This window comes from Paroedura picta, chromosome 6, assembly GCF_049243985.1.
Source record: "Paroedura picta isolate Pp20150507F chromosome 6, Ppicta_v3.0, whole genome shotgun sequence".
In the NCBI taxonomy this organism is placed as follows: Eukaryota; Metazoa; Chordata; class Lepidosauria; order Squamata; family Gekkonidae; genus Paroedura; species Paroedura picta.
This window is the reverse complement of record NC_135374.1, coordinates 23,974,105-24,001,469: the sequence shown is the minus strand read 5'-3', so window position 1 is coordinate 24,001,469 and position 27,365 is coordinate 23,974,105. Positions and strand designations below refer to the sequence as shown.

The window sequence follows — 27,365 nt, the reverse complement described above, 5'->3', positions numbered from 1 at the left end:
ACATGCTTGTTAGAACTGATGTTCTAACTAGAGATATTCTAATTAGAGATCAGACTGGTCCACAGGACCAAATGGCAGAATAGGGGATGACCGCTGTACAGTCTCCCCTTGCCCATTCCTCCAAGATCTCCCTTGCCCTGTCGCTTTTCCATGTATGAAGAAGTAGTATGGAAGGGATGGTTTGTAGTAGGAAAGCAGCTGTAGGGGAGGATAAAAATGGTTAAGTAGCTGTTCCTCCTGTGCAAACTCAGTTTAAGGATTTTTTTGGGGGGCGAGGGGGAAGAATAGCAGCAAAAACTTATACCTAGATGGGATATTAATACGGGTAGATAACTTCATTGAGACCCACTGCTTAATTATTGGAGGCAGGGAATTTATTGACCAGCTTTGTTTTTAGGGTGGTTCCCTTTGAGGAATGTGTGTTTCTCTTAGAACATGAGAAGAGCCTGCTGTATCAGATCAGTGGTCTACTTAACTCAGCACCGTATCTCACATAGTGGCCACAACATCAGTTAAAGAAAAAACACTGTGGCATAGCTGACAAAACCAACCAAAAAAGGCAAAGGTCAGCAATGGATGTAAGGGCCAATAATAGGAAGAAACTCCTAGTTCAGAGTGGCAGCAACAACCGCAGAACTAGCTTATACTTACACACACACACCAGTCCTTCTTTCTTGAGTTGCACAGAAAGAAGCTACTTGGCATACCACATATTTCATAAGAACTGAGCCCTGTCTGAATTCCCACAATTTTTCAGAGCCTGCAAAAGGGAGCTCATCCACCAGACATTTGCTTGAGGGCGACCAACCCAAAAACATCTGCTGGTCTCCCCTGATGCCCCCCTTACATGACTAAATATGACCTACTTAAGGGTTCCGTTGCTATCTTTGTTGAACAACGTTCTGTTGAAATATCCTAGTTGATATGTTATGTGCTATGATTGTTATATTTGTTGTGATGTTCCATGTAATCACCTCATGATGGTTTTATGTAAACCGCCCAGAGCCGTATGGAAGGGCAGTACAAAAATCTAAATACACAAATCTTTACACCGCCCGTGGCGCCGCGGGCGCCACGGACTAAATAAAACAGTAAGCCCTTGGAAGGCGGGCTGTGTCCGGGATGAGGAAGGGTGCCGATTGGCCCCTTCCTCATGACAGACTATTGGAGGGACCAATCGGCAGGCGCGAAGCGCCTGCCGATTGGTCCCTCCGATTCCTTGCCGGAGCAACTGCGAGCCGCGCGTAGCGCAGCTCGCAGTTGCTCCAAGCCAGCCGGCCTCTAAGAACCTCTAAGCCAGTGGTCCCCAACCTTTATTAGGCTGGGGACCGGCAGGGCATCGGGCCGCGCCCGTGGGGGCCGCCCCCGCGGGGGCCGCGCCCGCTGATCGGGCCGCGCCCGCGGGCCGCGCCCACGGATCGGGCCGCGCCCGCCGGCCGCGCCCGCGGATCGGGCCGCGCCCGCCGGCCGCGCCCGCGGATCGGGCCGCGCCCGCCGGCCGCACCCGCGGGCCGCGCCCGCCGCCGCCCAGGGAGCCCCCGGCCTCTACAAACGTATCGCCGGCACAAGAAGATGGCCGCCGGCAAGAAGACCGCGCCAGGGAGCCGCCCGCCGAAGGAGCTGCCCACCGCAAAGGAGCTGCCCGCCGAGAAGGAGCCACCCAAGGAGCTGCCCGCCGAGAAGGAGCTGCCCGACGTCGCTACAGCCCTCTCACCGGTAAGCTACCTTTCCTCACCCTGCCCTCGCCAGTCCCTCGCTCTCCACCCCCCTGCTAGGGCCCATTGTATTTGGAATACAATGGGCTTTTTTACTAGTAATAAAATAAACAAACAACTGATCAGGAATTTTCTTTAGACATTCTTTAAAAGATTAGCAGGAACCAGCTGCCCAGAGACTGCAGAAAGTCCCAGGTTCAACTCTATCTCTACTCAGTATCTCTACTCAGAAGGATCAGATAAAGGGCGATGTGAAAGAGCTCTGCCTGCCAACCTGGAGAGCTGCTGCCAGTCAGATGAGACAATGCTGTCTTTGATAGACCAATGGTCTGATTCAGTATAAGGCAGTATCATGTGTTTGACAGACTAAGAGGGAGAGCAACAGCAAACAACGAGGAAGCTCTTTGTTTTATTTGTTCAACTTAAAAGAGCTCAAACAGGGATGCTGTGGATACATGTGGGTACAAGGTATCTCATTGAAGACATCACAGTTCTCTCACCCTCCCACCATCCAAAGCACATTTTGCATGTCCTTCTGGTCCCCATCTCCCATTTCTTCTGCAATAGAAGGGTAATCTCCCATCTTCCAACTGGATCTGGAGGAAGCAGCAAAGCCTAGCTCTCCTACAGTTTGTTTCCTCCACTGATCTTTAGGTATTAAGAGAGATGAACAAACTTTGTTGTAAGAGGCTTGTGTCTTAGACCTCTCCATATTCTCAATCATGTCAACCCTTGAATACACCTCAGATACTCAAGGGGGTAAAAAATCTGCCAAGCAAAATGGTTTTCATAAGGAAACAAATGAGGATTTTACCAGAAATATCATCAAGAATTTTAGGCATTCCCAACCTCTGCAGTTTAACTATGAAATGATTTGCTCAAGCAAACAACACGCTATTAAACAGAATGCTTTGAATGTTCTACAGAGTAAGGAAACCATTGTCTTTACATGGTGGTACAGTCTGCAGAATGTATTATTGAGTAATATATTAGCTACAAATAACAGTTCATCAATGGTCCCTGTTGTTTTAGTCAGTGCCGCATCCATCACAGACATTTCAGGGACTTGTATGACTGACATCCTCCTGCCCCAAATTCTACATGGAAACTAAAAGGACCAGTAGCAGCAGAGCATATGCTTGGCATGCAGAAAGTTCCAGGCTCAGTTCCTAGTATCTTTAGTTAAAGGGATTAAGTAGTAGGTGATGTGATAGGTTTCTATCTGAGACCATGGTCAGCCACTGCTAAGAGTACTGTCCTTGAAAAAGCAATGGTCTCTCTCAGATTAAGGCAACTTTATGCCTTCAAGAGCTGCCTTACAGGTTGTTCAAGAGCCTGCACATTGAATAAGGAAGCTATCCTTCCTCTATGATGATTTTTATTGATTTTGAAAAACCTTCACTAAGGATACACATCCAGTGACATGATCACCTCTATGAATATGGAGGGCTACAGGCAAGTTTTCAATACAAAGATAAATTAGTTAAAGAACTAATGTATGTGGGGACAATTGGAGGATTAGAGCAGTTTTTTTTGAGCAGCTGCAAACTGTGCATGTCCTGGTGGCCATACATACAAAATCCCATCACGGAGGTACATATGTATAGTAGTTGATGATCCTATCCAAGCTCCTAGTCATGCATGCTCCTAGGAAATTTTCAGAGACTTGGTGGTTTCTGGTAATATTTTTAATTATTTTTTTATGTATTCATTGTTGTTGTTATGTGCGAAGTCGTGTCCGACCCATCGCGACCCCATGGACAATGATCCTCCAGGCCTTCCTGTCCTCTACCATTCCCCGGAGTCCATTTAAGTTTGCACCTACTGCTTCAGTGACTCCATCCAGCCACCTCATTCTCTGTCGTCCCCTTCTTCTTTTGCCCTCGATCGCTCCCAGCATTAGGCTCTTCTCCAGGGAGTCCTTCCTTCTCATGAGGTGGCCAAAGTATTTGAGTTTCATCTTCAGGATCTGGCCTTCTAAAGAGCAGTCAGGGCTGATCTCCTCTAGGACTGACCGGTTTGTTCGCCTTGCAGTCCGAGGGACTCGCAAGAGTCTTCTCCAGCACCAGAGTTCAAAAGCCTCAATTCTTTGACGCTCGGCCTTCCTTATGGTCCAACTTTCGCAGCCATACATTGCAACTGGGAAGACCATAGCCTTGACTAAACGCACTTTTGTTGGCAGGGTGATGTCTCTGCTTTTTAGGATGCTGTCTAGATTTGCCATAGCTTTCCTCCCCAGGAGCAAGCGTCTTTTAATTTCTTTGCTGCAGTCCCCATCTGCAGTGATCTTGGAGCCCAGGAAAATAAAATCTGTCACTATCTCCATTTCTTCCCCTTCTATTTGCCAGGAATTGAGAGGGCCGGATGCCATGATCTTTGTTTTCTTGATGTTGAGTTTCAAGCCAACTTTTGCACTCTCCTCCTTCACCCGCATCAACAGGCTCTTTAGTTCCTCTTCACTTTCTGCCATTAGAGTGGTATCATCTGCATATCTGAGGTTGTTGATATTTCTCCCTGCAATCTTGATCCCAATTTGTGACTCCTCTAATCCCGCATTTCTCATGATGTGCTCTGCATACAAGTTAAATAGGCAAGGCGACAGTATACAGCCTTGCCGAACTCCTTTCTCAATTTTGAACCAGTCAGTGATTCCATGTTCAGTTCTCACTGTTGCTTCTTGACCTGCATATAAATTTCTCAAGAGACAAATAAGATGCTCTGGTATTCCCATCTCTTTAAGAACTTGCCACAATTTGTTGTGCTCCACACAATCAAAGGCTTTAGCATAGTCAATGAAGCAGAAGTAGACGTTCTTCTGGTACTCCCTAGCTTTCTCCATGATCCAGCGTATGTTGGCAATTTGATCTCTAGTTCCTCTGCCTCTTCGAAATCCTGCCTGTACTTCTGGAAGTTCTCGGTCCACATATTGCTGGAGCCTAGCTTGTAGGATTTTGAGCATAACTTTGCTAGCATGAGAAATTAGTGCAATGGTGCGGTAGTTTGAACATTCTTTGGCATTGCCCTTCTTTGGGATTGGAATGTAAACTGACCTTTTCCAATCCTGTGGCCATTGTTGAGTTTTCCAAATTTGCTGGCATATTGAGTGTAGCACTTTTACTGCATCATCCTTTAAGATTTTGAATAGTTCAACTGGAATGCTGTCACTACCACTAGCTTTATTGTTGCTCAGACTTCCTAAGGCCCATTTGACTTCACATTCCAGGATGTCTGGCTCCAGGTCAGTAACTACCGCATTGTGGTCATCAGGGATGTTAAGCTCGCTCTTGTATAGTTCTTCTGTATAATTTTGCCACCTTTGTTTAATCTCTTCTGCTTCTGTGAGGTCCCTACCATTTTGGTCCCTTATCATACCCATCTTTGCATGAAACGTTCTCTTCATATCTCCAATTTTCTTGAAAAGATCTCTGGTCCTCCCCATTCTATTGTTTTCTTCTATTTGTTTGCACTGTTCATTTAAGAAGGCATTCTTATCTCTTCTAGCTTTTCTCTGGAATTCTGCATTCAATTGGGTGTATCTTTCTCTTTCTCCCTTGCCTTTCACTTCCCTTCTCTCCTTAGCTATTTGTAAAGCTTCCTCAGACAGCCATTTTGATTTCTTGCATTTCTTTTTCTTTGGGATGGTTTTAGTTGCTACCTCTTGTACAATGTTGCGAACCTCCGTCCATAGTTCTTCAGGCACTCTGTCTATCAGATCTAATTCCTTAAATCTATTTGTCACCTCCACTGTGTATTCGTCGGGGATATGGTTTAGTACATACCTGAGTGGCCTAGTGCTTTTCCCTACTTTCTTCAATTTAAGCCTAAATTTTGCAACAAGAAGCTCATGATCTGAACCACAATCAGCTCCTGGTCTTGTTTTTATTGACTGGATAGAACTTTTCCATCTTTGGCTACAGAGCACATAGTCAATCTGATTTCTGTGTTGACCGTCTGGTGATGTCCATGTGTAGAGTCGTCTCTTGGGTTGCTGGAAAAGAGTGTTTGCTATGACCATTGTATTCTCTTGACAAAATTCTACCAGCCTGTGCCCTGCTTCATTTTGTACTCCAAGGCCAAACTTGCCTGTTATCCCGGTTATCTTTTGGCTTCCTACTTTAGCATTCCAATCCCCCATGATGATAAGCACATCATTTTTGGGCGTTGCTTCTAGAAGGTGTTGTAGGGCTTCATAGAACTGATCAACTTCATCCTCTTCAGCAGCAGTGGTTGGGGCGTAGACCTGGATCACTGTGATGTTGAATGGTTTGCCTTGGATTCGAACTGAGATCATTCTGTCATTTTGGGGATTGTATCCCAAGACTGCTTTTCCTACTCTCTTATTGATTATGAAGGCTACTCCATTTCTTCTGTGAGATTCTTGTCCACAGTAGTATACCTGATGGTCATCTGAATTAAATTCACCCATTCCTGTCCATTTTAGTTCACTGATTCCTAAAATGTCGATGTTCAGTCTTCTCATTTCTTGTTTAACCACGTCCAGCTTGCCTTGATTCATGGATCTGACGTTCCAGGTTCCTATGGAATAAAAATCTTTACAGCATCGGACTGTCTTTTCGCCACCAGTTACTTCCACAACTGAGCGTCCTTTCGGCTTTGGCCCAGCCGCTTCATTCATTCTGGCGCTACTCGTACTAGCCGTCTGCTCATCCCCAGTAGCATATTGGACACCTTCCGACCTGAGGGGCTCATCTTCCAGCGTCATATCGTTATGCCTATTGGAACTGTCCATAGAGTTTTCATGGCAAAGATACTGGAGTGGTTTGCCATTTCCTTCTCCAGTGGATCACCTTTTGTCAGAGCTCTCAGCTATGACCTGTCCGTCTTGGGTGGCCCTGCACGGCATAGCTCATAGCTTCACTGAACTACGCAAGCCCCCTTGCCACAACAAGGCAGCGATCCTTGAAGGGTATGTATTCATACTTGGATTTATATCCCACCTCTCATGTCGCCTCGAGGCGGCTAACAAAACCATAAACAATTACCCCCTAAAAACCCCATTAAAACAGTAAAAACACATATAGTACCCCAATACAATCTACTAGGTCCAGACAACTAAATGTGAAGAACTTTATGACCACTCTAGCTGAGGGAAATTTATAATATTCTGTAATTTCATGTGGGAGGATTCAATTTCCCATCAGTTTTAGTAGTCAAATTTGGTTCATCTGAAGATAAATAATCTTTTATTGCTCCTTGAGCCTGGAAGAAAAACCCTGATAGGTCTGATTACTCTACTGCACATACCTTACCAAACCCTGTCCTATAGAGAAAGGGAAGATATTTCTTTATAACTTGAAGATTTGATATCAATTATTTAACATCAGCCAAGGCAGACTATAATCTTGTGAGCACTCTTTAGATTGCTTTTCCTCTCTAGCATCATCATAAGAAAGCATCAAATATTTATTTGTTAGCCTGCCAAACGGGATAAACAAAGAACACTGCAACAACACTAAACATTCCAACTATGACTGTAAACTGCAGGAGTTTTGACGGGGGGGGGGATCAAAGCTAGCTAGAGAAAATACTACAAAATTAGTTTAAAAAATCACTAGCTTGTAAAATAAGAAGACAGTAGTCAGATGAGGGAGATTCAAGTCCAGCAGCACATTAAGACCAACAAGATATTCTGGGCACAAGATTTCAAGGGTCAAAGCTAAACTAGTCAGAAGAGAGAATGAATACAATCCTGAAATTGTCATAATGGTTTCAAGCTAATCAGAAAACAAGAAATCCAATATATGATTTATACTTTGTTGAAAGTATGGTGAACTGTTGCATGAAGTCTTCTCCCCAAACAATTAGGGGGTGGGGGAGTTATGGACTCTTACTTGCAGTCCAACAGGAAAGTGAGCCAATTCTTGGATTGCTATGGGAAGCAGGGGTGCAAAGCTATCATATAAATGCATTCTCATACATACCTAGAAGCCTGAACTATAAGCTACTATGCCTAGTAAGGTGACTCTCAATAGCTATCAGTTTCTCTATATACTGTAATAAACTGAGTAGTCCCAAAAGCCTTCTTTTGGAGCCACTAACTTTCTGAACGGTGCTGTGCCACTCTATTATTAAGGTGATTAAAAAAATAGAAATTTTGTTAATACATACCTTTCTCCTTTGAGATAAGCTGAGAGCAGCAAAGTCATTAAACAAGGACGAAGCAGGTGAAGTTAGAGGATCTACAAAAAGTTTAAGAAAACAGATACAGAATACACATTTTAACACTATATTTAGAGTAAATAATTAAATTCAGAGTTTTAAATTTAAAATCTATACCCAGGATCCAGAAATGTATTTTAATTGCTTTATTTTAGGCTCACTTAAAGGCTTGCATATGCTCAGTAGAACATTTTGACTTTTCGTTTGAGCAACAGAGCTCCAAACCATGTGAAGCTTTGCTTCCTTTCAAAGGCAGCTTGCCAGAGGGCTTCTGCACACTGGGTTGAAACAACTAATCCCATGTTCTTTGGATACCGGTCTACAGATATTATATACTTCACAGACCTCAGCTGAAAGAATTCCAAAACTGTCACAGTAATGCCTGATTTTTTATTTTTAAAAACCTTTAAATATTGAAGTGCTTCACAAAAAAAATGACCACACTTTAGCCGAATACAGACGTATCGGTAAAAGATAGGGTGATCGATCCACTTAAAGTTAGTTCCATTTAAAGCCTTTTAATATCATTTAAATGATATAGTAGTTTAAATGATTTTAATATCATTTAAACTACTCATCATGCCTGAGCTTAGCTGAAGCAGAGGCAGCCTGTTTTAGGATAATAAAGCATCCATACAGTTGACCCCTATGGATTCATCCAGAGCCATGAATTCTTTGTAATGTTCTCTGCAGTCTTCCATGCTCAGGATGAATTCATGCATTAATTTACATCTTCCTTGCTTAGTTAATTCTTATAAATGAGCTTCCATGCTACCTGTTCCACATTTGTGGGCTTCCTTCACTGATGACAGGAAGCCAGAATCAACACATACATTCAGTGCACTTTATGTACCCGTATCAGTTCAGCTCTATTATATTTCTAACCCATCCTTTCTCAGAAGGCACTCAGGGCAGTAAACAGGGCTAAGGCTGAGAGACTAGGTAGCCAAAAATGTACACTTTAATCATGGACAGCTGCACAAAGGATATCAGACAGGACTTGCTATAGTTATACTCACATTGTAGTCAACATTTTACTCAGAATTTAAACACATAGTATATTCCACATAGTATATTCAAGGATGTTATTTAAACATCAATACATAGTAAAGATTAAGAATCAGTATTCAAAGACTGTATCAAACTGATCCACACAGACTGAGCTTACAATTATAAAAAGGCCCTCCTGAGCAATTCTGTCTTGCTAGAACTTATTCCATGATGTGGGGCCAGCTCAGAAAAGTTTCAAAAGTGAGCAGCAGCTGCCTAAAACAGTTTATAAGAAGTGACACAGAGCAGATCTTGATCAGGAGCAGACATGTCACACTGAAAAATGAAATGAAAAGAGCTTTACTCTTAAGTTAGCTAGTCAAATAGATTGACTTCAAATTGACTGAAACCGCCTAATACTGGAAAATGTGCCCCTCTCATAAAATGAAACAATTATCTCACTTGATTACTCATGTGTTAAACATGAAACTATGGCCTGTTCTCATGAGCCACTCAGTGTGCAGTAACTGTTGGAAAATGTTCAGCTGTTGTAGGGTCCAAGCTGCAGCAGCTTACAACAAAGGTCACAACATTCCACAGCATGTGCCAAATTCGACCCCAAACACCTCTTTCCATGGCCAGTCTAAGGGGCCAAATGCAGACAAACGAGCATTACAAACTGAAAACTGGGGAACTGTAAGAAACCACACCATAGCAAAGCTGGGCATCAAAGATGAGAGAAGAAACTGCAATGTAATTTACTTTTATTCCATAAGCTGTTTTGGAGACCCTTCTGAACCAAAAGGTAAGGCAAAAATTAAATACAAAAATGAAATAATTACATTTAATGTCATGATTCTACAATATACTATTTTAGCGATGTAAATCGTTGAAACGGGATAACTAGGAGAAATTTTATCATTATTTTCCTGGTTTGCATTATGGATAAATTAGCAAAAAAGGCCATTGTGAAAAGATACAACAGGATCTAGCCCCCCCCAAGGGGGGCAGTTACCTCCCCAAGGGCCAATCAGGAAGGAGGACTGGAGTCAGTCAGGGGAGGGCTGTCCCCTGCATGATTGGCCCCTCGAGGGGCGACAGATATCCCTGAGGGCCAATCAGATAGCAAGTGTGTCAGGCACATGCAACCGGGCATTATTATGTGGAATGATGATAATAAACATGACCTATGACAAGAGGAAGGGGGGAAACCCTCTGGCACTCCCATTGCAGTGGTGCTGTTTCCACCTCTTTTCACTTCCCTCCTTCCTGTCCCCTGCCTTAGCTTCCTTGTGATATGTATGTTTTGGGTTGTCTTGGCTTAGAGACCTCGAAATGCGTTCTCATCAGAATTTATGCAACATGTGAACTTTTCTAAAGTCTAGGGGGTTATTTCCCCAAGTTTCTAGAAAAATCTCCTCTATCCTTTGTGGTCCCATTGTGCAAATTGATTGTTTTAATTTGCAAAGTGGGGTCAAGTCTGGGTTTAGATTTATGTGCTGCTTCCACAAATAGAGATCTTTAACTACTTAGACTGCAGAACGCCACCATTGCTTAGATCTTCCAAACAACATAGTTCTTAGCACAACTCATGGGGCTTTCAGGGCTTTCTCTTTTCAGCTGCAGCAAAGAAACCTCTTACTCCCAATGAAAGATAGAAGCACAGGGAGGCTGTGGGCAGAGTATCCATGTGGTTACTCCCCAATCTAAGGAGGGGGTGGAACTCAGATTTGTGTTTCTTCTCTCATAGTTCTCTAAGAGCTTCTTTCCTTAGTTCATAGTTGAGCTCTGATGTTTCTTTAGCCACAGCTGAGCTGTGAATAGGTATGCGCATTTAGTATATTGGAGTTTTAAAAACAGCCAAAAAATACCTTACCCATATTTTTCATCTGGATATATTGGGGCCATCCCAAATGGTCTTTTTTCCACAGTATGGCTAGATAGTCAATTTTAAAGGACATTTAGAGGCAATGACTTTAAATGCCTTCAGGTGAGCTTGCAGCTTACAGAAGGTATTTAAAGGGTTACAGAATTGAATCCACTAGTCCAATCTTTTTGGAATTTTTTTTTTGGGGGGGGGATGTTGGGGTGAGGCACCAGCACGAATATTGTAAATTTGGTGCCTTCACCTCAAAAAACTGGCCCACCGAACCCCAGATATCTCCAGATCAATTCTCTATTATACCCTATGGAGATTGTTGATTATAATGGTCCCCATAGGGTATAATGGAGTTGCAAAAATCCAAGATTCCTGAATATTTAGCAGACTCAAATACCATACTGGTATTGGGATTCAGGAATATCAAGAAATATTTAAAAAAATACTGTGGGAAGGGGGTTGTGCACACCATTTGCTGTGAAGGAGAAAATGGGATACTGACAAGTTACAAGGAAGGGGCATATTTGTGTGAGCTTCCCTGACAACAGATGGAAGGGTAAGGATGGAACAACAGTGAGTGATGTAGGGACGGGGAGAGTCATTTAATTGGTCAGCTCTCAGGGAAGCAAAGACAAGCAGTGGCAAGAAATCAGAATCAAAAGCTAGCACATGTCTGTGGCAAGCCTATAAACTGTCCACCTCTAATGATCTGACATCTTCCATATTCACAAGGATGCTCCAAGTTTCATTCATTTATTGCATTTTTAAATTTATTGACAACATTTCTATCCTGCCTGATCTCTTCAGTCCCTGGGACAGCCAGCAATGCGGCAACGATATAGTGTGGGCGCGAGTTGCAACAGTCCAAGTTAACAGCATTCAAATAGATGAAAATAAACCAATCACAGATTTAAAAGCACTCAAGATCTAAAACACATAGTCTTGAAATAAGCAGAGCCAAATCTGCTGAAGCAATTTATCCTCCTCTAAATGCACTTTGGAATAAGAATGTCAGGCATTCATGTGTAATGAATGTAGTAAGTGACGGTTCTTTCCTCATCCACCCTAGCAGGCCATTCAAAAACACAGGGCATACCATGGAAAAAGCTCATGGTCTCACTACAGATATACAGACAGCTTTAAGGGAGGTGCAGGGAATACACAGAGAGATGGAGCTTGATGAATAGGAGGGCTGTGAAGCACTTTAAAGGTAATAACCAGCTCCTTGAATTGAGCCCAGGAGCAAATAGGCCATGAGTGCAATTGACAAGCCACCATTGGGTGTTCTGACTGACTGGCCCCAGATCAGGGATAGTCAAACCACAACTCTCCAGATGTCCATGGACTACAATTCCCACGCGCTCCTGCCAGCGTTCGCTGGAAGGCCGCAGTTTGACTACCCCTGCCCCAGATGATAACTTTGCTGCTGCATTTTTTATCACTGGGAGTTTCCTCATTGTCTTCAAAGGAAGCCCCATGTAGAGCTCATTACAACAGTCCAGTCTGAAGGCTAGGGTAGCTATGTAAGCAGAGTCTAGCTTATAAGCTAGTTGCAATTGCAAGAAAGCACTGGTTCCAACAGCATCAACCTGCTTATCCATTAACCGTGCCAGGCCCCCAGGCTCTTAACTCGATTTACTATGTAAAGCTAGTCAAGTCAATCAATACCAACCAAACTTCCTTTGTTTCCAGCCAGGATCGCCTCCATCACCTGATGTTTAAAGGTGCTTCTCCAAGTATACATAATTAGTACACTATGGGAAATTTCTATCATTTGAGAAATAAATAAAGTGACAGATTTCAAATGGCTACTTATTAGACACAAAATGATAACAAGGTAAGTAGTAGTAAGGTGCGTCTAACTATTTGGAACAGAATATGCATGGAAACCTCGACGAGGAGAAAAATGGATTAAATCGCTATTGAAGAAGAATGAGTGCATAAATGTAAGACAAGATCTGTCTCCTATTATGGGATGTAAACCCATATATTACCAAGTCATTGGCATTTTATTTCTTGGCAACTTAACATGAAATTTAAATTAATACACTTTTATGATTCCCCCATGTGATAAGATATAATGGCTTAAGGCTTAAAGCCAAAGTGCATTAAAGAAGGAAAGCCTATGCATGGAATTCACTTGTCCTGCTTCATTAGCAAGTATACGATTCAAAACAACTGTATTATTTTCACCAGAGGAATTTCAGGCAAAACGCTCTCCTTCCATCCCATTTAAACACCTTTTTGCAACTGAGATTTTCAAAAGCTATCTGTAAGCTGCAGTAACTCTTTGGATAATGGACAAAGGGTTTTTCAGCTTTAAAAGGAATTTCTTGCTTCAAAAAATTTAGTACATCTATATTAATATGAGCATCTATCGAAATCATCCCCTCCCCAGAAGCACTAAATGAAGTGAAACGTTTAACATCTTGTGTTACAGTTAAAGAGTCTGTTCAACTATTTCCCCTGTGTAAAAGCAGTAAGTGAAAACAAATTTTTAAACAGATTCAAGAACAAAAACCCTCTTACCACGGCCTGCATACGACTTGGCACTGTCATTGAGAAGGCTAGGGGAACTGCTGCTATTTGTCATCCTCTGCAGAAAGTGGGGGGGGAAAACCAAAACAAAATTGCAGTCTATAAATAATGTTATTTGGACCATTTGTAGTTTCAGAACATTTAAAATGGATAAATACTTGTTACAAGACAGTTAACTGGAACCTTTGTTCTCTTAGGACACACAAGTCGAAAAATGTTCAACAAAACACCCATCATTGCGCCTGAATTCAGCTTCAGCAACAGCACATGCACGTGCGCATACACACGTATGCTTCCGACTGTCATCACTGAGGACAGAGAGAAGGCAGGAAGCCACCATGGGTTCAAGTTTGGACACAGATGCTGAGAATTCTCTTCCAGAAGAATACTTTATCTTGAACATTGTCGTTTGCTTTAGATTTTGACTCCTGCAAGCTGCATCGCAAACCAATTTGGGGCAGTAAAAGTGGGGCAGACATAATAAAGAAAAATGGGGGGAAATTCTAACTGGTTAAGTGTTTAAAACAACAAAGACATCATCAGCATAAGCCTGGAAGCACAATAACATACAATACTATTTGTTCAGACTGAAATATCTCTCTTAGGTCAGTGGTTCCAACTGCAAAGAAGGAGGGAGGGCAAGAAGAAATGTGGGTAGGAAGGGAGGGGAGGTTTTTAGATGAGGATTTGCCACCAGTTATAGGGGTTGCATATTTTTGTAACTGTAGTGGCGGTTGGTAAATGCCACTATAAATAAATAAATTTTCCCATTAATTCATTACCATTTTCAATGTAAAGAACAGAGGAAACCTCCTGTGAAGAGAAGTCTTAAAAGTAGCAAGTCACTTTGTGCAACCCTACTTAATCACCAGGAATCAGAAATAAACATAGGAATTAACAGTTACAGCTGCTTGATTGAATGAATGAATGAATGAATGAACGACATTCGCAATATTTATATCCTGCCTTTCTGTCTAATCAAGACCACCAAGGCAGCTAACAGTCAGAACATAATAAAAACAGTTAAAATAAAAGGCATATATAAAATCCAAACCAGCAAGTTAAAAAACAAGGCAGGGAAGAGGAAATCATTGAGAGAATACCAGGCAGAACGAACAAGTCTTCGCTGGCTGGCAGGAGGCAGTGATAGAAATTTACAAAATAAATATTTATGGGGAGTGCCTTGGCCAAGAAGGCCCCCTCTCATTGGGTTGCCATCCATTTGACATCAAAAAGCAAGAGCATCTGAAGGATGATCTCAGAAGTCAACTTAATGGTCAGATATTTTTGTACAGAGGTAGAGACTCCTTAAAATATGCTGGTCCCAACTGTACAAGTCAACATCAGCACCCTGAATTGGACCAGGAAAGAAAATGGAAGCCAATACAGACGAACCAGGACTGGAGGGACATGGTCCCTATGACCCATTTCAGTCAACAACTTGGCTGAAGCATTCTGTACTAACTGCAATTTCTGAACACTTTTTAAGGACATACATAGAACATAGAGCATATTGCAGTAACCTAGCCTAGGTGTTACCACAGAAACCACCAGAGTTCCCAGATATTTTCTGCTCAGGAAAGGCTGTAGGTGGTAAAAGGCACCCCAGGATATTGCCACCTTTCCTTACTGTACTTGTCCAATAGTAAGCCCAAGTCTAGCAGCACCCCAAAGCTATGAACCTGTTCCTTCAAGAGAAGGTGCAAGCTCATCCAGAGTTGGAAGCACCTCAAATCCTGGGTCACTCCTGCCTACCAGCAACACTTCCATCTGGAGTTAAGCTAGCCACTTTAATTTTGCATATTTCAAAAAAAAAGTTAAGATGTCATTGCACAAAGCTTTTGGTGGCCTCAAATTTCTATTTTAAAATGTTTTAAGTTCATGTACATTAAAATGTGAGTTCTGCACAAAGTACTTGAGCTGGAAAATCTCCTCCCCCGCCCCCCCCCCCCCATAATGATAGCCATAGAGGTATATTGAAAAGAAAAAAATACAACCAGGAAACAGACAAAATTTTCTAGAAAAAAAGATTTTCTGTTCTTTAAAGTTATGATTTATAGTAATACAAAGTTCCAAAAGTCAAACTGTTGGCCATATGTAAGCGCTCACCATAAACTGGAACATACTGACAGAACTAGATCAGAACAAACCTCGCCCCAACAATTCCCCCACCCTTTTTTCACTTCCACGCAGAAGGCACTCAGTTCCATATTGATCCTTCTGAATTTCTTTGATTCAGTATGCACCACACTGTTGCTATGGATCCAAATATGTCATAATGGCTTATTTAAATTTTAGCCTAAACACAAAAAAACTTGGATAAATGGTCATAAGATCCTCCAATATAGACAGGCATCTTACACTGCCTCTCCTATAATTAACTTTCATAAAGGATGATGAAAAGGTACCAGTTCTGCCCACTATATACTGAATCAGGAAGCTAAGTCAAAGGCTCTTCCTTTGGCATTTGTAGATAGACACATTAGCTCAGTTTTATTTTTCTTTTGGGGGAAGGGGGGGGAACACAAGGTTTTAGCTCTTTGGTCCAGGTAACAGGCTAGGAAGAACGAAGGAAATACTTGTAAAATCCAGAAGATGAGAATGGGATGTTCAGATTGTTAAAGGGACCATTACCTATTTGAACAAATCTTTTGTAGACTTCTCAGTACATCCAACCGGCTTCACCATTCTCTTTCAAATTCTCTCCACTAGAACTGTGACCACTCTGAGCTTAGTTTTCTAACCACTGTGTTCAGAAAACTCAAATAGTTCTTCCTTGAGTCCAGAAGGGCTGCTTGTTTTGAAAGACCATCACTTTTAACCACGGCTAATGGTTTAGGGAGGAAAACAAGTTAGAGGTGTTTTCCTACATATATTAATTTTGTGGATCTTTCTTTCATGAATGGTTACGTGTTTGATGTAACTGTATAGCTTCATTGTAGTCTCTTCTTGTGGTTGGTTACACCGCACGTGCCCTTACATATTAACTTTCAGCTATGGTTTTATCAGTGGAAAGGAAGAAGTATCAACTCTCCAGTTTCTATTCTGTCCTCTGCACTTCTTAATGAGCTCCAATTCACCAAGAAGGCAGGATCTTCTTTTGAATTTTGGGTCCCGTGAACCAAACCCCCCATGATTCAGCAGAAACATTGATAAAGAAATAATACTTCAGGTGAGAAAGCATTTATACAGCTTTACAACAAATGAGCGAATACAAAGAACGTGAAATGTGTCAAGTCAGTCTATGAAATGAATGAAACCACAAGAGTGATCTAATAACTTGCAACAAACCATATGACAAACATATTAAATAGAAAGAACATCAAATCAGAATCAGAGTTGAAAGGTACCTCCAAGGTCATCTAGTCCAACCCCTGCACACTGCAGGAACTCACAACTAGCTGCCCACCCACAGTGACCCTAATTTCATGCCCAAGTGATCCCCTCCTCCCCACACCAAAAATCTCCAGAATCCTGCCTGGCCTGGAGGACCCACAGTGGACCCACCACCCACAGTGGTGATCAGCAATTCCCTGGTATGCAAGGAAGGGCCACAAGAGATCAACACTGGCACATCTCTTCCTGCCCACCCACTCACAATCTGCCTGAATTCATAAAATCAACATTTCTGTCAGATGACTGTCCTCTGCTTAAAAACTCCCAAAGGGGGACACACTACCTTCTGAGGAACATAACATTTAAAACATATTTAATGGAAGTCAAGAAGGATGGACAGTGATTTACCCTATTAACCCAGGGAGAGGGGAAGATTTCAGCTACACAATATAACAGTACAAAATTTTCCAGGAGCATTATTTTGTGTTGTGCAGTAGCAGAAAGGCAAACATTTTCTTTGCCTATCAATTCCTACAGGAGGGGATCTATTAAACTGACTACAACAAAGGCTTTAACAGACTCCACCTCTCACCAGGCAGCCCCATTTCTTCAATCACTTAAAACCTAGATACAAATAGCTTAAGGGGTCCCCATGGAAAGAACATGAGCATGAAGGTGGCAGTTGAGAAGAAAAACATGATGGAATCTATAGATCTTCTGCTGCTACCATTCATACTGCATTCAATAAAACATTCCCTGCTATGCAGTGTCCCTAAGTATGGACCCATTCTTCCTATTTGTCAAATTATTTCTTTCAAGGAAAATCTAGCAACATCACACTACACACTACAAACACTAATATTCTGCACTATGGAGATGAAGAATGTTAAGGAAAGGTCACTTTGTACCACCTATGAAACAATATAAACATGAAATAAAATTACTTCTCCCACTATCACATATATAGAATTTTTCTTTTTTAGAACCTTTAAACAGGTGGCAGTAGGGGACAAAGGCACTTTTCAGCAGTTTTGGTAGGTCAGCCAGCTGAGGTCATTCCTGGGCAGAAATGATCTTGCCACTCTGGGGCAACCCCTTGTAATATCTAATTAGATTACTGCAATGCTCTCCACGTGGGGGTGCCCTTGAAGAGTGCCTGGAAGCTACCGTTGGTACAGAGAATGCTGTGGCCAGAATGCAGACTGGAGTGCTTATATGTCACATAACCCGTTTTTGTCATGCCTTAACTTTAGAATACACCAAACTCCACATCATCTCAGAACTATAAACAGTTCAGCAGGATAAGACCAAAGGTCCGTATAGTCTGGCACTCTGTTACAAATGGTCATCAACCAGTCTCACAAACAGAAAGCCTACAAACAGGATATGAAACCTCTACCTCCTATTTCCACCATCCAACTAGTATTCAGTACCTCTGAACATAGAGGTTGAACTTAGCCATTACAGCCATCCAATTTGACCAACCCCCTTTTAAAGCCATTTTAAGTTAGTGGGCCATCAAAAGTTAATTACACATTCTTTGGAGTACTTTCTTTGGTCAGACCTGCAAATCCAATGGGAACATTTGAGTTCTAGTATTATGGAAAAGAAAAAAAGAGTATTCTATCCACTTTCTCTGTTAAGTGAATAATTTTATAAACATCTTATATTCTTTTCCAGAAAAACCATTAAATAACACTGGTCTTGATACAGTACCCAGGGGAACCTATATTTACTTTCATTCGAAGAACTGGCCATTTACTCCTACATTCCAAAACTTAACTAGTTAATAGTCTTTTTACCTCATGGTTGTGCTAATTATCAGATTTTGTTGTCAAAGGTTTTTGGGAGAGTCCAAAGCCCACCTCTCATTTTCCATATGGTTTTTAATACACACAAAGAACTCCAAAAGGTTAGTGAGGCTGGAAGCCTTTGCAGCAGCCATTCTGATTTTTCCTTAGTAGGTCTTGTAATAACATCCCATTTATTAGCAGTGGCTTAACCTACCCTTACAGAGGCTGCCATGCATATTTTCCATCCTGTGGAATTCCAAATTGCTCTCTGAGTTCTGATTTGATACAGTATCTTCCCCAGTGTCCTCTTACTGTTGGGCTATTTAATTTGAGGCTCTAACGTAGTCCAGTTGATCTTTATTAATAAAAAGCTAATTAAAAGAAGGTACAAAAACCTCATACACCTTTCTGGTCATTGGTGCTTCTTAAAACTATTATGCAGTTCAGAAACAGATGCCTGGGTTCAGAACACCTCCCTTGACCTTCTTCATTCTCCCAAACTGTCACTACACTCAGAACAGAGACAAGTATACTAGCAGATCCCATGTTCAAATGAACATGGAACACACAATGTAATCACAGCCTTATGTGCAGTGGCGGGGGGGGGGGGGGGGGAATGACGACCAAATATGTAAGCCTAACAGCTGCTCTCAATCTCGCCATCTGTAGAGACCGGAAAGAAGCAGCAGGATGAACAGGATGGCAAAGTCCCAGCTCCCTTTGCATTGATTCCAGAATTCATAGGAAAAATTAATCCGCTGTTGATCCACTGTAAACTAGTCAAGAAGTCCAGAAAGATCTCAAATCACAAGGAAAAGACATCAAAAAGAAATTAATTTGTTGCAGAAATATTTGTAAGTCTTAATGCATTTCAAGCTACTTGCAAAGTGTAAAGGAAGCATTACCTGCATCATAGGATACTTTGCTTCTGCAGGACTTCCAAATCCATTAACACCAATGAAACTGGTACTGAAGTAGGAGTCTGTAAGACTGGCTTCAGCTAGAGCACTTCCATCTATTCCTGGAACTGAAAGAAAATAATGGAAAACTCACATTAGAGGATACCAGTATTGCAGGCACAAGCACAGAAGTTAAATCTGCATACTTTAAACACACCCTCCACCTATAACCAAGTGAAAAACTGCTATAAATAAATGCGTAACATCAATGGCTGTCAGACTCACAACATGGCACTCACTTTCAGCCAACTTGGAACAAATTACAGCTACCCTACAGGGCTGCTTTTTGTTTAACACAGGGTCAAATACATGCATGTCTCCTTTCATTGTCTAACCAAGGATTAAAAAGCTGGTAGCCCCTTATTTTGGGAGGGAAGATTGCACACAGCCTTCCCAGATATGTACCTGGTTCTGTTAATTCTAGTTATAAAATTGGTGGTAAGGGCTAGTAAGAATAACCTGGCAGGTGGAACAAAAGGTAAGCAACCACGCACTGAGAGTTCTCTTACAGGCTGATAATTTTCTATGCACTATGAAAAGTTTCTGAAATCTTATTAAGGGGATTCAATTCAATAGTGTCATATTTTCCTACCTCATGACAGAATTCTACCCTTTATTAATTTTACCCTACTACTACTGAAGGTAGAAGGCACAGAAAATGTAAGATGGAGACCTGACACTGATTTATTCAATGAAGCATTTGGTGTTAGAAAGGGCAACTGCTTGCTGGAAGAGATGGAACTTGTACTAGGTACAGGAAGAGCATAAAAGAAAGAACGAAATACGCTGTTAAGATTTTACCCTTGCCTCATTCACCTGCAGGGGTTCTTTACTCCAGGTAAAGAAAATGCAAGTTCTACATAATCTCCAGGTTCAGCTATTCGCTTCTGTACATTATGACAGTAGCAAAGGACACCATGTGTGAACTAAAGACCTTCTCCCAGTCTCATCTCCTGCAGAGGTTTCTGGAGGAGAAAGTCTCTAAACAAGCCCAAAAGGGAACAACAGCTAAAAATCATCAAATTGATCTTTCTGAAAAGAACATACTAATTAGTGCATCTTTGAAGTTTTGTTTGTTTCATAATTTTCATATAGGGGAAGTCTGGCAATAGCTTTTAAAAAAACACACAATTTTAAAGAGTCCACTGTGGCAAAAATGTTTGTAGAAGATACAAAAATGTGGGAGGTGAAAAATCACTCTACTCAGCATGAATGTGTATTGGATGCTTGTGTTGGATTTTCAAAAATGAAATAATACACCATAGGCTAAAAGTTAAGATGAGGGGGGGGGATCAGAATTAAGCTATGCTATTCACTATCAGTGCTCGAAATCTCTATTTGCATGCAGGATCGAGAAATTTGTTTTTAGTTTAGCAGAAACAGTACTGATTACGTGGAGCTTACGGCTGACCTATTTCCATCTCAGAAGCCTCAACCATATGTTTGTATCAGGCGCATTGTGAGTTGCTCAGTATTTCAGTCAAGAACACTACATATTATGACTTTATGTGCCAATATTATGACTGTAACTAAAGAGGTCTCCAAAATCCTTTCCACTACCAAATTCATAGTCTATTTTAGAGAAAGACTGACAGGGTTTTTGTTTTTCATTTCCCTTTAACTACAACAGCATAAAATATTTGTCAATAATTAACTTCCAGACAAAAGTATCAACAATAAATAATCTCCTGCATTTAAAACCTGGAACATCTAATATGCTTACAGAGGTAGAAATCCACTGCATTTCATATAGCTCCCTATCAGTTCAGTGGCACCAAAGTTGAATTATTTTCTATTGCCTGGGTATATTGTTTGGGGAATATAACTGCAGCATCACAGACAGCCAGAAACAGCAGTATTAAAGGGGCAAGAATGCCAGGTAACATGTATTAAATATTAAATATATACTGCGGTAGGTATCTACTGCCAGGAAGTAAGCTAAAAAATAAAGGATAGTCACTTCCTCTGTGGTACTTGAACCCGAGTCAGGGCCTTTTCTAAATTGGGACCGTCATTAATGCCCAAATGCATCTTTACCCCCTCCAAACTTGCTCTCAGAACATTATCCTTGCACTATTAGTACATTCTTCCTTTTAAGAGGATGCCTGAGCCATGACCCACCAACTACAGAACAGTGACTTTTTTTTAGTGTACCCTATATTTTTAGGGTTCTTGGGAGTGTTATGTCAAAGTTTTAGAATAAACAGAATGACACTGACAGCAAAGGATAGGAGACAGCATTTTCTTGCAGTATTAGTAAAAAAGCAAGATTTATAAGCTCTGTTATTAAGTATGAGTAATGCTTCGGTTTACTTATATTAAACATTCATAAGCCCATTCACTCCCCCCGCTGGCAACTAGGATCAAAGGTAAGAAGTACTCCTAGTCTTTCCTCACATGAACACTACCAATAAGTCTAGAGATCTTCCAAGGTAATGATGAGGTGAAGAAGAAGAATAACTCACAGAACGTAAATTCAATAATCTCAAAAAGAAATCTATATTCACCATCTCACAGGTAGGTCTGCATTCAGCTTCTGAAAAGAATTCTGGGTAGAGTAATAAGACTGCACTACATGTCGTGGTACAGCGGCATCTATGCCATATCACTATATTTTCTTTCATTTCCTGCAAAGAAATTTTGCAGCCAAGTTATAGTAGCTTCCAATACTAGGCAGAAAATGCTAGAAATAGGAGATCAAATTAATTAAACATAGTGTTCCCCTATTTTTCAGATATAGAGAGCCATGGCATGTTTAAAGTCAACGGCACATAATAGTTACATCTGTGTTCTTTAACTCCCTTTCTAGTGGTAAAGGAACACTCATAAGCTGGGCTGACCCAAATATCCAGCCATGCGGTATGATTTATTACTCTACTTTGTTCAGTGCTCTACCCATTCAAGCACATAGTATTTTAACGTGTCCAACCACTACCTTTTTTACTAAAACTCGAACCACCCTATTTACCCATTTCTACCCCCAAAAAATCATTTCTCTCCCTTCTTCCTAATTAAAACTACTTTCAGAAATGTTCCTAGTTCTCTTCTCTTTTAAAACAAGGCTATCTAATCAGATCCTAGTTTTAATTAACCTGTCTCAATTTTTTTCTTTGTTCCCAATACAGAACACTAACCATACCCAAATCCAGTGGCTCATGCAGATGAAAATATTACTACCAGTTATAATTCTATTGTTTTCAACTTATCCCTCTCTCCACAACACAACTGGACAGACTTCATTGCTAGCTTTAAAACATTGCATGTATTCCTCTTAAAGACTTTTTATTGCCCATTATTCTGAACCCATAATAATCTCTGTAAGCTACATTTATCACATTTCTTTCCAAACGTTTTCATACTATTTTCTTGTTAGCACATTTGTTAAGTACAATAAAATCAACCATAAACTAGAACTGTACACCAAGGTTACAACTGTTGTGAGGTTTCTCCATCAAAACATGCTTATAAGTATTCTAGATGCATTCAAAAATGACTGAACATGATATTTACCATAGGTGTAAAGTCAAATGCATACCAAAAAACTGCTAATTTGAGTATTATATATGTATTAAATGTTTAATTGATTTTCTACAGTTCCTGCTTTTTCATTTCACAAAGTCCAAACATACACACAAACTGTAAGTACTAAGCTGTCCAATAGCAGCCAAGTATGTTTTTAAATACATTACCAGTCTCAGTGAGGTTCTTAATTAGGAATTTGTGTCCTATGTATGAATGGAACCAAGGTACTACACAACTCATTATTCCAGAACTCTCAATGGCCCATTATGCACGGCCACCGAAATGGCAATTTCGGGTCACATGGAAAACACGGAGGGGGAAGAAGTGAAGCAAACCGCTTATGGACGGGACGCAACAGCGGCAAAACCCAGAGTAACCGATTATGCATGCGGTGACCCCAGCACCGCTTTTGGTTGCGCCCCGGTCACCCGGAAGCTGCGCTTTCTTCCGCGTTTCGCTAACGCGGCTTTTTCGGCTGCATACACCAACTCTGCGGCGGGTTGCAGCCGGCACCGTGCATTATTGGTGATTTTAGTCACCACCATTCCACCCTGAATGTGCGTTATTCCCTCCATGCATAATGGGCCATTGTCTTATTTAAGATTGTAAAGATAAAACCAACTTTCATGAGTCTAGCAGGGATTCCCAACCAAGAGTCTGTAGAAGCTCGGGGGGGGAGGGGGGAGTCCGCAACCTCCCCACCTGCCTTAATGGACTCAGCCACAAGCTAGGGAACCAACCGCTTCCATTGCTCCTGTGGTTTCTGCACCTGGGAGGCGGTAGAACCTGCACACCTACTCCCACCTCCTGCCTCTCCCTCAGTCCTCCTTGAGCCTGTCTGAGTTACTTGAGACAGGGCGGAATACAAGTTTAATTAATTAATGCTTGTGCTCCTTGGAGGATGTCCCTTTCCTGCCTTAAAAATCAGTGAGTTCCTGCAGACAGGAAGGGAAGGCTTAGTTGTGGAGGTCAGCTGGGGAGGATAAAGAGGCAGAAGCAATCAGACCAATGTTGGCCTGTAACAGCTGAGCTGGCAGGGCCCTGCCTCCTCCTTTTCTCCCTCCCCCCAGGCATTGCACATGGTCTAACCTTGCAGCCTCTCTTAGGTGGTGACACCTCAGAGGGAGGGAAGGAGCCGGGACACTCCAGCCTAGTCAAGGCAACACTGGTGAGAGGCTTTCCCCCCTTTTCCTATCTATCTCTTCTTGGCCTTCCTAACTCCAGCTCCTGCCATGACCACCTCTGCCTGGAGGGCATAGTGGGTAGACCATGGGTGTAAAAATCAAGGGGCGGGTCAGTTGTGGCATGGTATAGGATAGCGATCCCCAACCTGTGGGCCGCAGACCACGTGTGGTCCTTCGACTAATTGGAGGTGGGCCCCGAAGGATGCCTTCTCCACCCCACCCCCCCCCCCCCGGCCCTTTACAATGCACTTTGGGTGTCATTGTTTCCCATCACTCCCAGATGGGACTATCTCGTTGCAGAGAAACAAGCTCAGGGTTCCCATTGATTTGTCACTGTCATGAGTTAAAATTTCCATGAAAATAAAATGTTCCTTATGTTCATTGTGGCGTGTCTGTATCTTATTTTGAAGGGATGTTTAAACATTACATAGCGATCAGAGAGCGTTAGGGCAGCGGTTGAGGAGTAAACTACCCCCCCCCACCGGGCCTCAGTAAAAGGCGTTGAGTGGTCCCCAGTGATAAAAAGGTTGGGGACCACTGGTATAGGAGAATCTGGGCTGTCCTCTCAACTCCTGCTCTTCTTTCTAGCTTACACAAGACTGAGCTGTCATAGAAATAGTAAAATTGGGGGAGGGGGGAAAGAAGGGTGAAGGATGCCGATGGTGATGTCACTTCAGGGGGCGTGGTAGGGAGGCATGGCCAGCTGACATCACTTCTGAGGCTCCTCGGTCTTATAGAGAAAAGAGGCATCCTGGGTTGCAGATCTTTTAAAAATCCAGATAAGTTTCCCTTAGTAACAATTGTGCTACTGTTATGCCAGGTACAACAGACACACTTGTTACAATGAGTCTTGCTAGGCCACCCTTTCAACAGAAGGAATCACTACAATTATACTAGAAATGTTCATTTTAATTCCAATCCTTAATAATTTTGTCCTCCATTCTGGGCACTACGCTTTGTTTGAGTACCACTAATATTAAATTTGTAAACATGCAACTCAAACATTCAGTTTTAAATTTTTTTTTAAAAGTGGGGGGAACAACCTGACTAGTACATCTTAGAGATGGCATTCTTTTGGAATTCCTTTTAGAACAGCAAGACCACTCCGTCTCTGATATTAATGAAAATTTGCAGGAGTTTTAAAAATTCATGTGCCGGATTGCCATTCTTTTCACCAAAGGTTAACATTCTATCAAAAAAATTAGATATGGCACATGACATACATGGTAGCTCATACATCTCATGGCTCTTCATGTTTTTTTTTAATTTATGGGGAAAATCTTCTCTTCAATGTCCAGATGTTTAAAAAAAGCAGTATGACTATTATAATGGCAAATTCCCATTATGTTTGTACTGTATTAAAGACTAACATATGGTAAACTTTCATGTGTCTGTAAATTTAATCTTAGAAAGGTAAACCATAACAACCAACTCATTTTTCTTTTGAAGTTTTAATTAATTTTTTTTGCAGAAAGCTCATGTCATGAATCACGAAGGACATCACTGTTGCATCCAATTTCAGCAAATCACACTGAAGATATTTTGTAAGAATTACAGATTGGAAACAACAACAATTGAGTCCAATGGCACCTTTAAAACCAACAATGATTTATTCAAGGCATGAACATTCGTGTGCAGGCACATCTCATCAGACAAGGTTTTTGGTCTCAAAGGTGCCATTGGACTCAATTTTTGTTGTGCTGCTTCAGACCAACACGGTTACCCACTTGAATCTATCAGATTGGAAACAAGACAAACATCGAACAGAATCAAAATGTTGGGAAGTCTGCCATGCTCTACCTTTGGATACCTGCACTAAGCAGGTTGGACTAGGCAATCCATAAGGCCCCCTTGAGCTCTGTGGCTTAACACTGCAGAATTACTCCAGTCTAAACCCACTGAGCCTCTTGTGGCGCAGAGTGGTAAGGCAGCCGCCTGAAAGCTTTGCCCATGAGGTTGGGAGTTCGATCCCAGCAGCCGGCTCAAGGTTGACTCAGCCTTCCATCCTTCCGAGGTCGGTAAAATGAGTACCCAGCTTGCTGCTGGGGGGTAAACGGTCATGACTGGGGAAGGCACTGGCAAACCACCCCGTATTGAGTCTGCCATGAAAACGCTAGAGGGCGTCACCCCAAGGGTCAGACATGACTCGGTGCTTGCACAGGGGATACCTTTACCTTTAAACCCACTGAAATCAATGGACTTCAGACAGGAGAAACTCTGCATAGGACTGCATTGTGATATAAAATGGTCCAGCATCCTGGAGACAGCCCAATACACATGGCTACTTTTTCCACAACACACTGACTTTCTGTAATCACCTCAAGGCAAAGATCAATGTGTATTATGAGCTTACAAAGGACTTCAACAATAGTGCAGCTGTAGTACTATCTCTTTTACAGCAAAGCCCAATTTGTTTTTTGTTGGATGGGAGGGGGAAGAGAGAGAGAACACAAACCATATGTAAGCTTATGAATAAATGTAACGCAGACTTCAAGGGGGGCTTGCACTGCATAATGAAACTATCATGATGGGCTTTTTTAACTATAAGCATTTTAATATTGGGACACGTTAATCACAACTGCAGATTTCACGCTACTTAAGAAAAGTATTCTGCAGATGAACAATGTTTTTTTCCCAAAGATTCTCCTTCAGATTATTTCACTTTAAAAATCCTACTAAAGGAGAAAAGTGGCTTTATAATGTCATTTCTTCTTGCATAATCCACATGGGAGAATTATATTTAACACAGGCCGTTTCACACTTGTATGCCAGATCTAAATTGCAGGCATCTTTTAAGGGGAAGGGGTAACAGAATTGGGGTTTGATATTTTATTATGATTTTAAATGCTTTTATTATGATTTTAACTCCTATAATAAGCCACTTTGAACCATGAGGAACCATGGGGCATACATGTTTTAATAAATTAATGATATTTACTTACAGTGCAAGTCCATACAATATTGATATATACAACAATTTCACCTTAAATAATCTGCACATATTGGAAAAGGATGCCAGGTTACAATCGAATTTTGAACGCTAAGTTCCAATTTCAGAAATAATTCTGGCAACTAAGGAAAGGGGAAGAATCAGAGGCATCAAGAAGCCCACTGTTGCTAGGCAGAGACAGGCAATGGCAAACTAACCCTGCCTCCTGCCTTGAAAAACCCCCAGGAGTCAACTACATGACAGCCTTTTCTACCACCACTAGGCACTTTCCTAACAGAAGTCAGGACAAAAGAGGGTAAGGTAAAAATTCCAACTGCTC

The 27,365-nt window shown here is 41.6% G+C and overlaps 1 protein-coding gene and 1 long non-coding RNA gene across 5 annotated transcripts in view; one reads left to right on the top strand and one right to left on the bottom strand.

Moving 5' to 3' along the window:
* Positions 1-27,365, bottom strand: part of PAN3 (poly(A) specific ribonuclease subunit PAN3) — a 73,270-nt gene that overhangs the window by 44,492 nt on the left and 1,413 nt on the right. For all 4 annotated transcript variants that reach the window (XM_077341796.1, XM_077341798.1, XM_077341797.1 and 1 more), the window contains exons 2-4: positions 19,337-19,458; positions 13,294-13,360; positions 7,845-7,915 (exon numbers count right to left, since the gene is read on the bottom strand). In XM_077341796.1, coding sequence (XP_077197911.1) covers positions 7,845-7,915; positions 13,294-13,360; positions 19,337-19,458 — 260 coding nt within the window. The remainder of the gene's footprint in view (positions 1-7,844; positions 7,916-13,293; positions 13,361-19,336; positions 19,459-27,365) is intronic.
* Positions 15,304-20,030, top strand: LOC143839585 (uncharacterized). The gene is made up of 4 exons (XR_013231770.1): positions 15,304-15,706; positions 16,297-16,474; positions 19,101-19,705; positions 19,891-20,030. It is a non-coding gene; the product is annotated as an uncharacterized LOC143839585 (long non-coding RNA).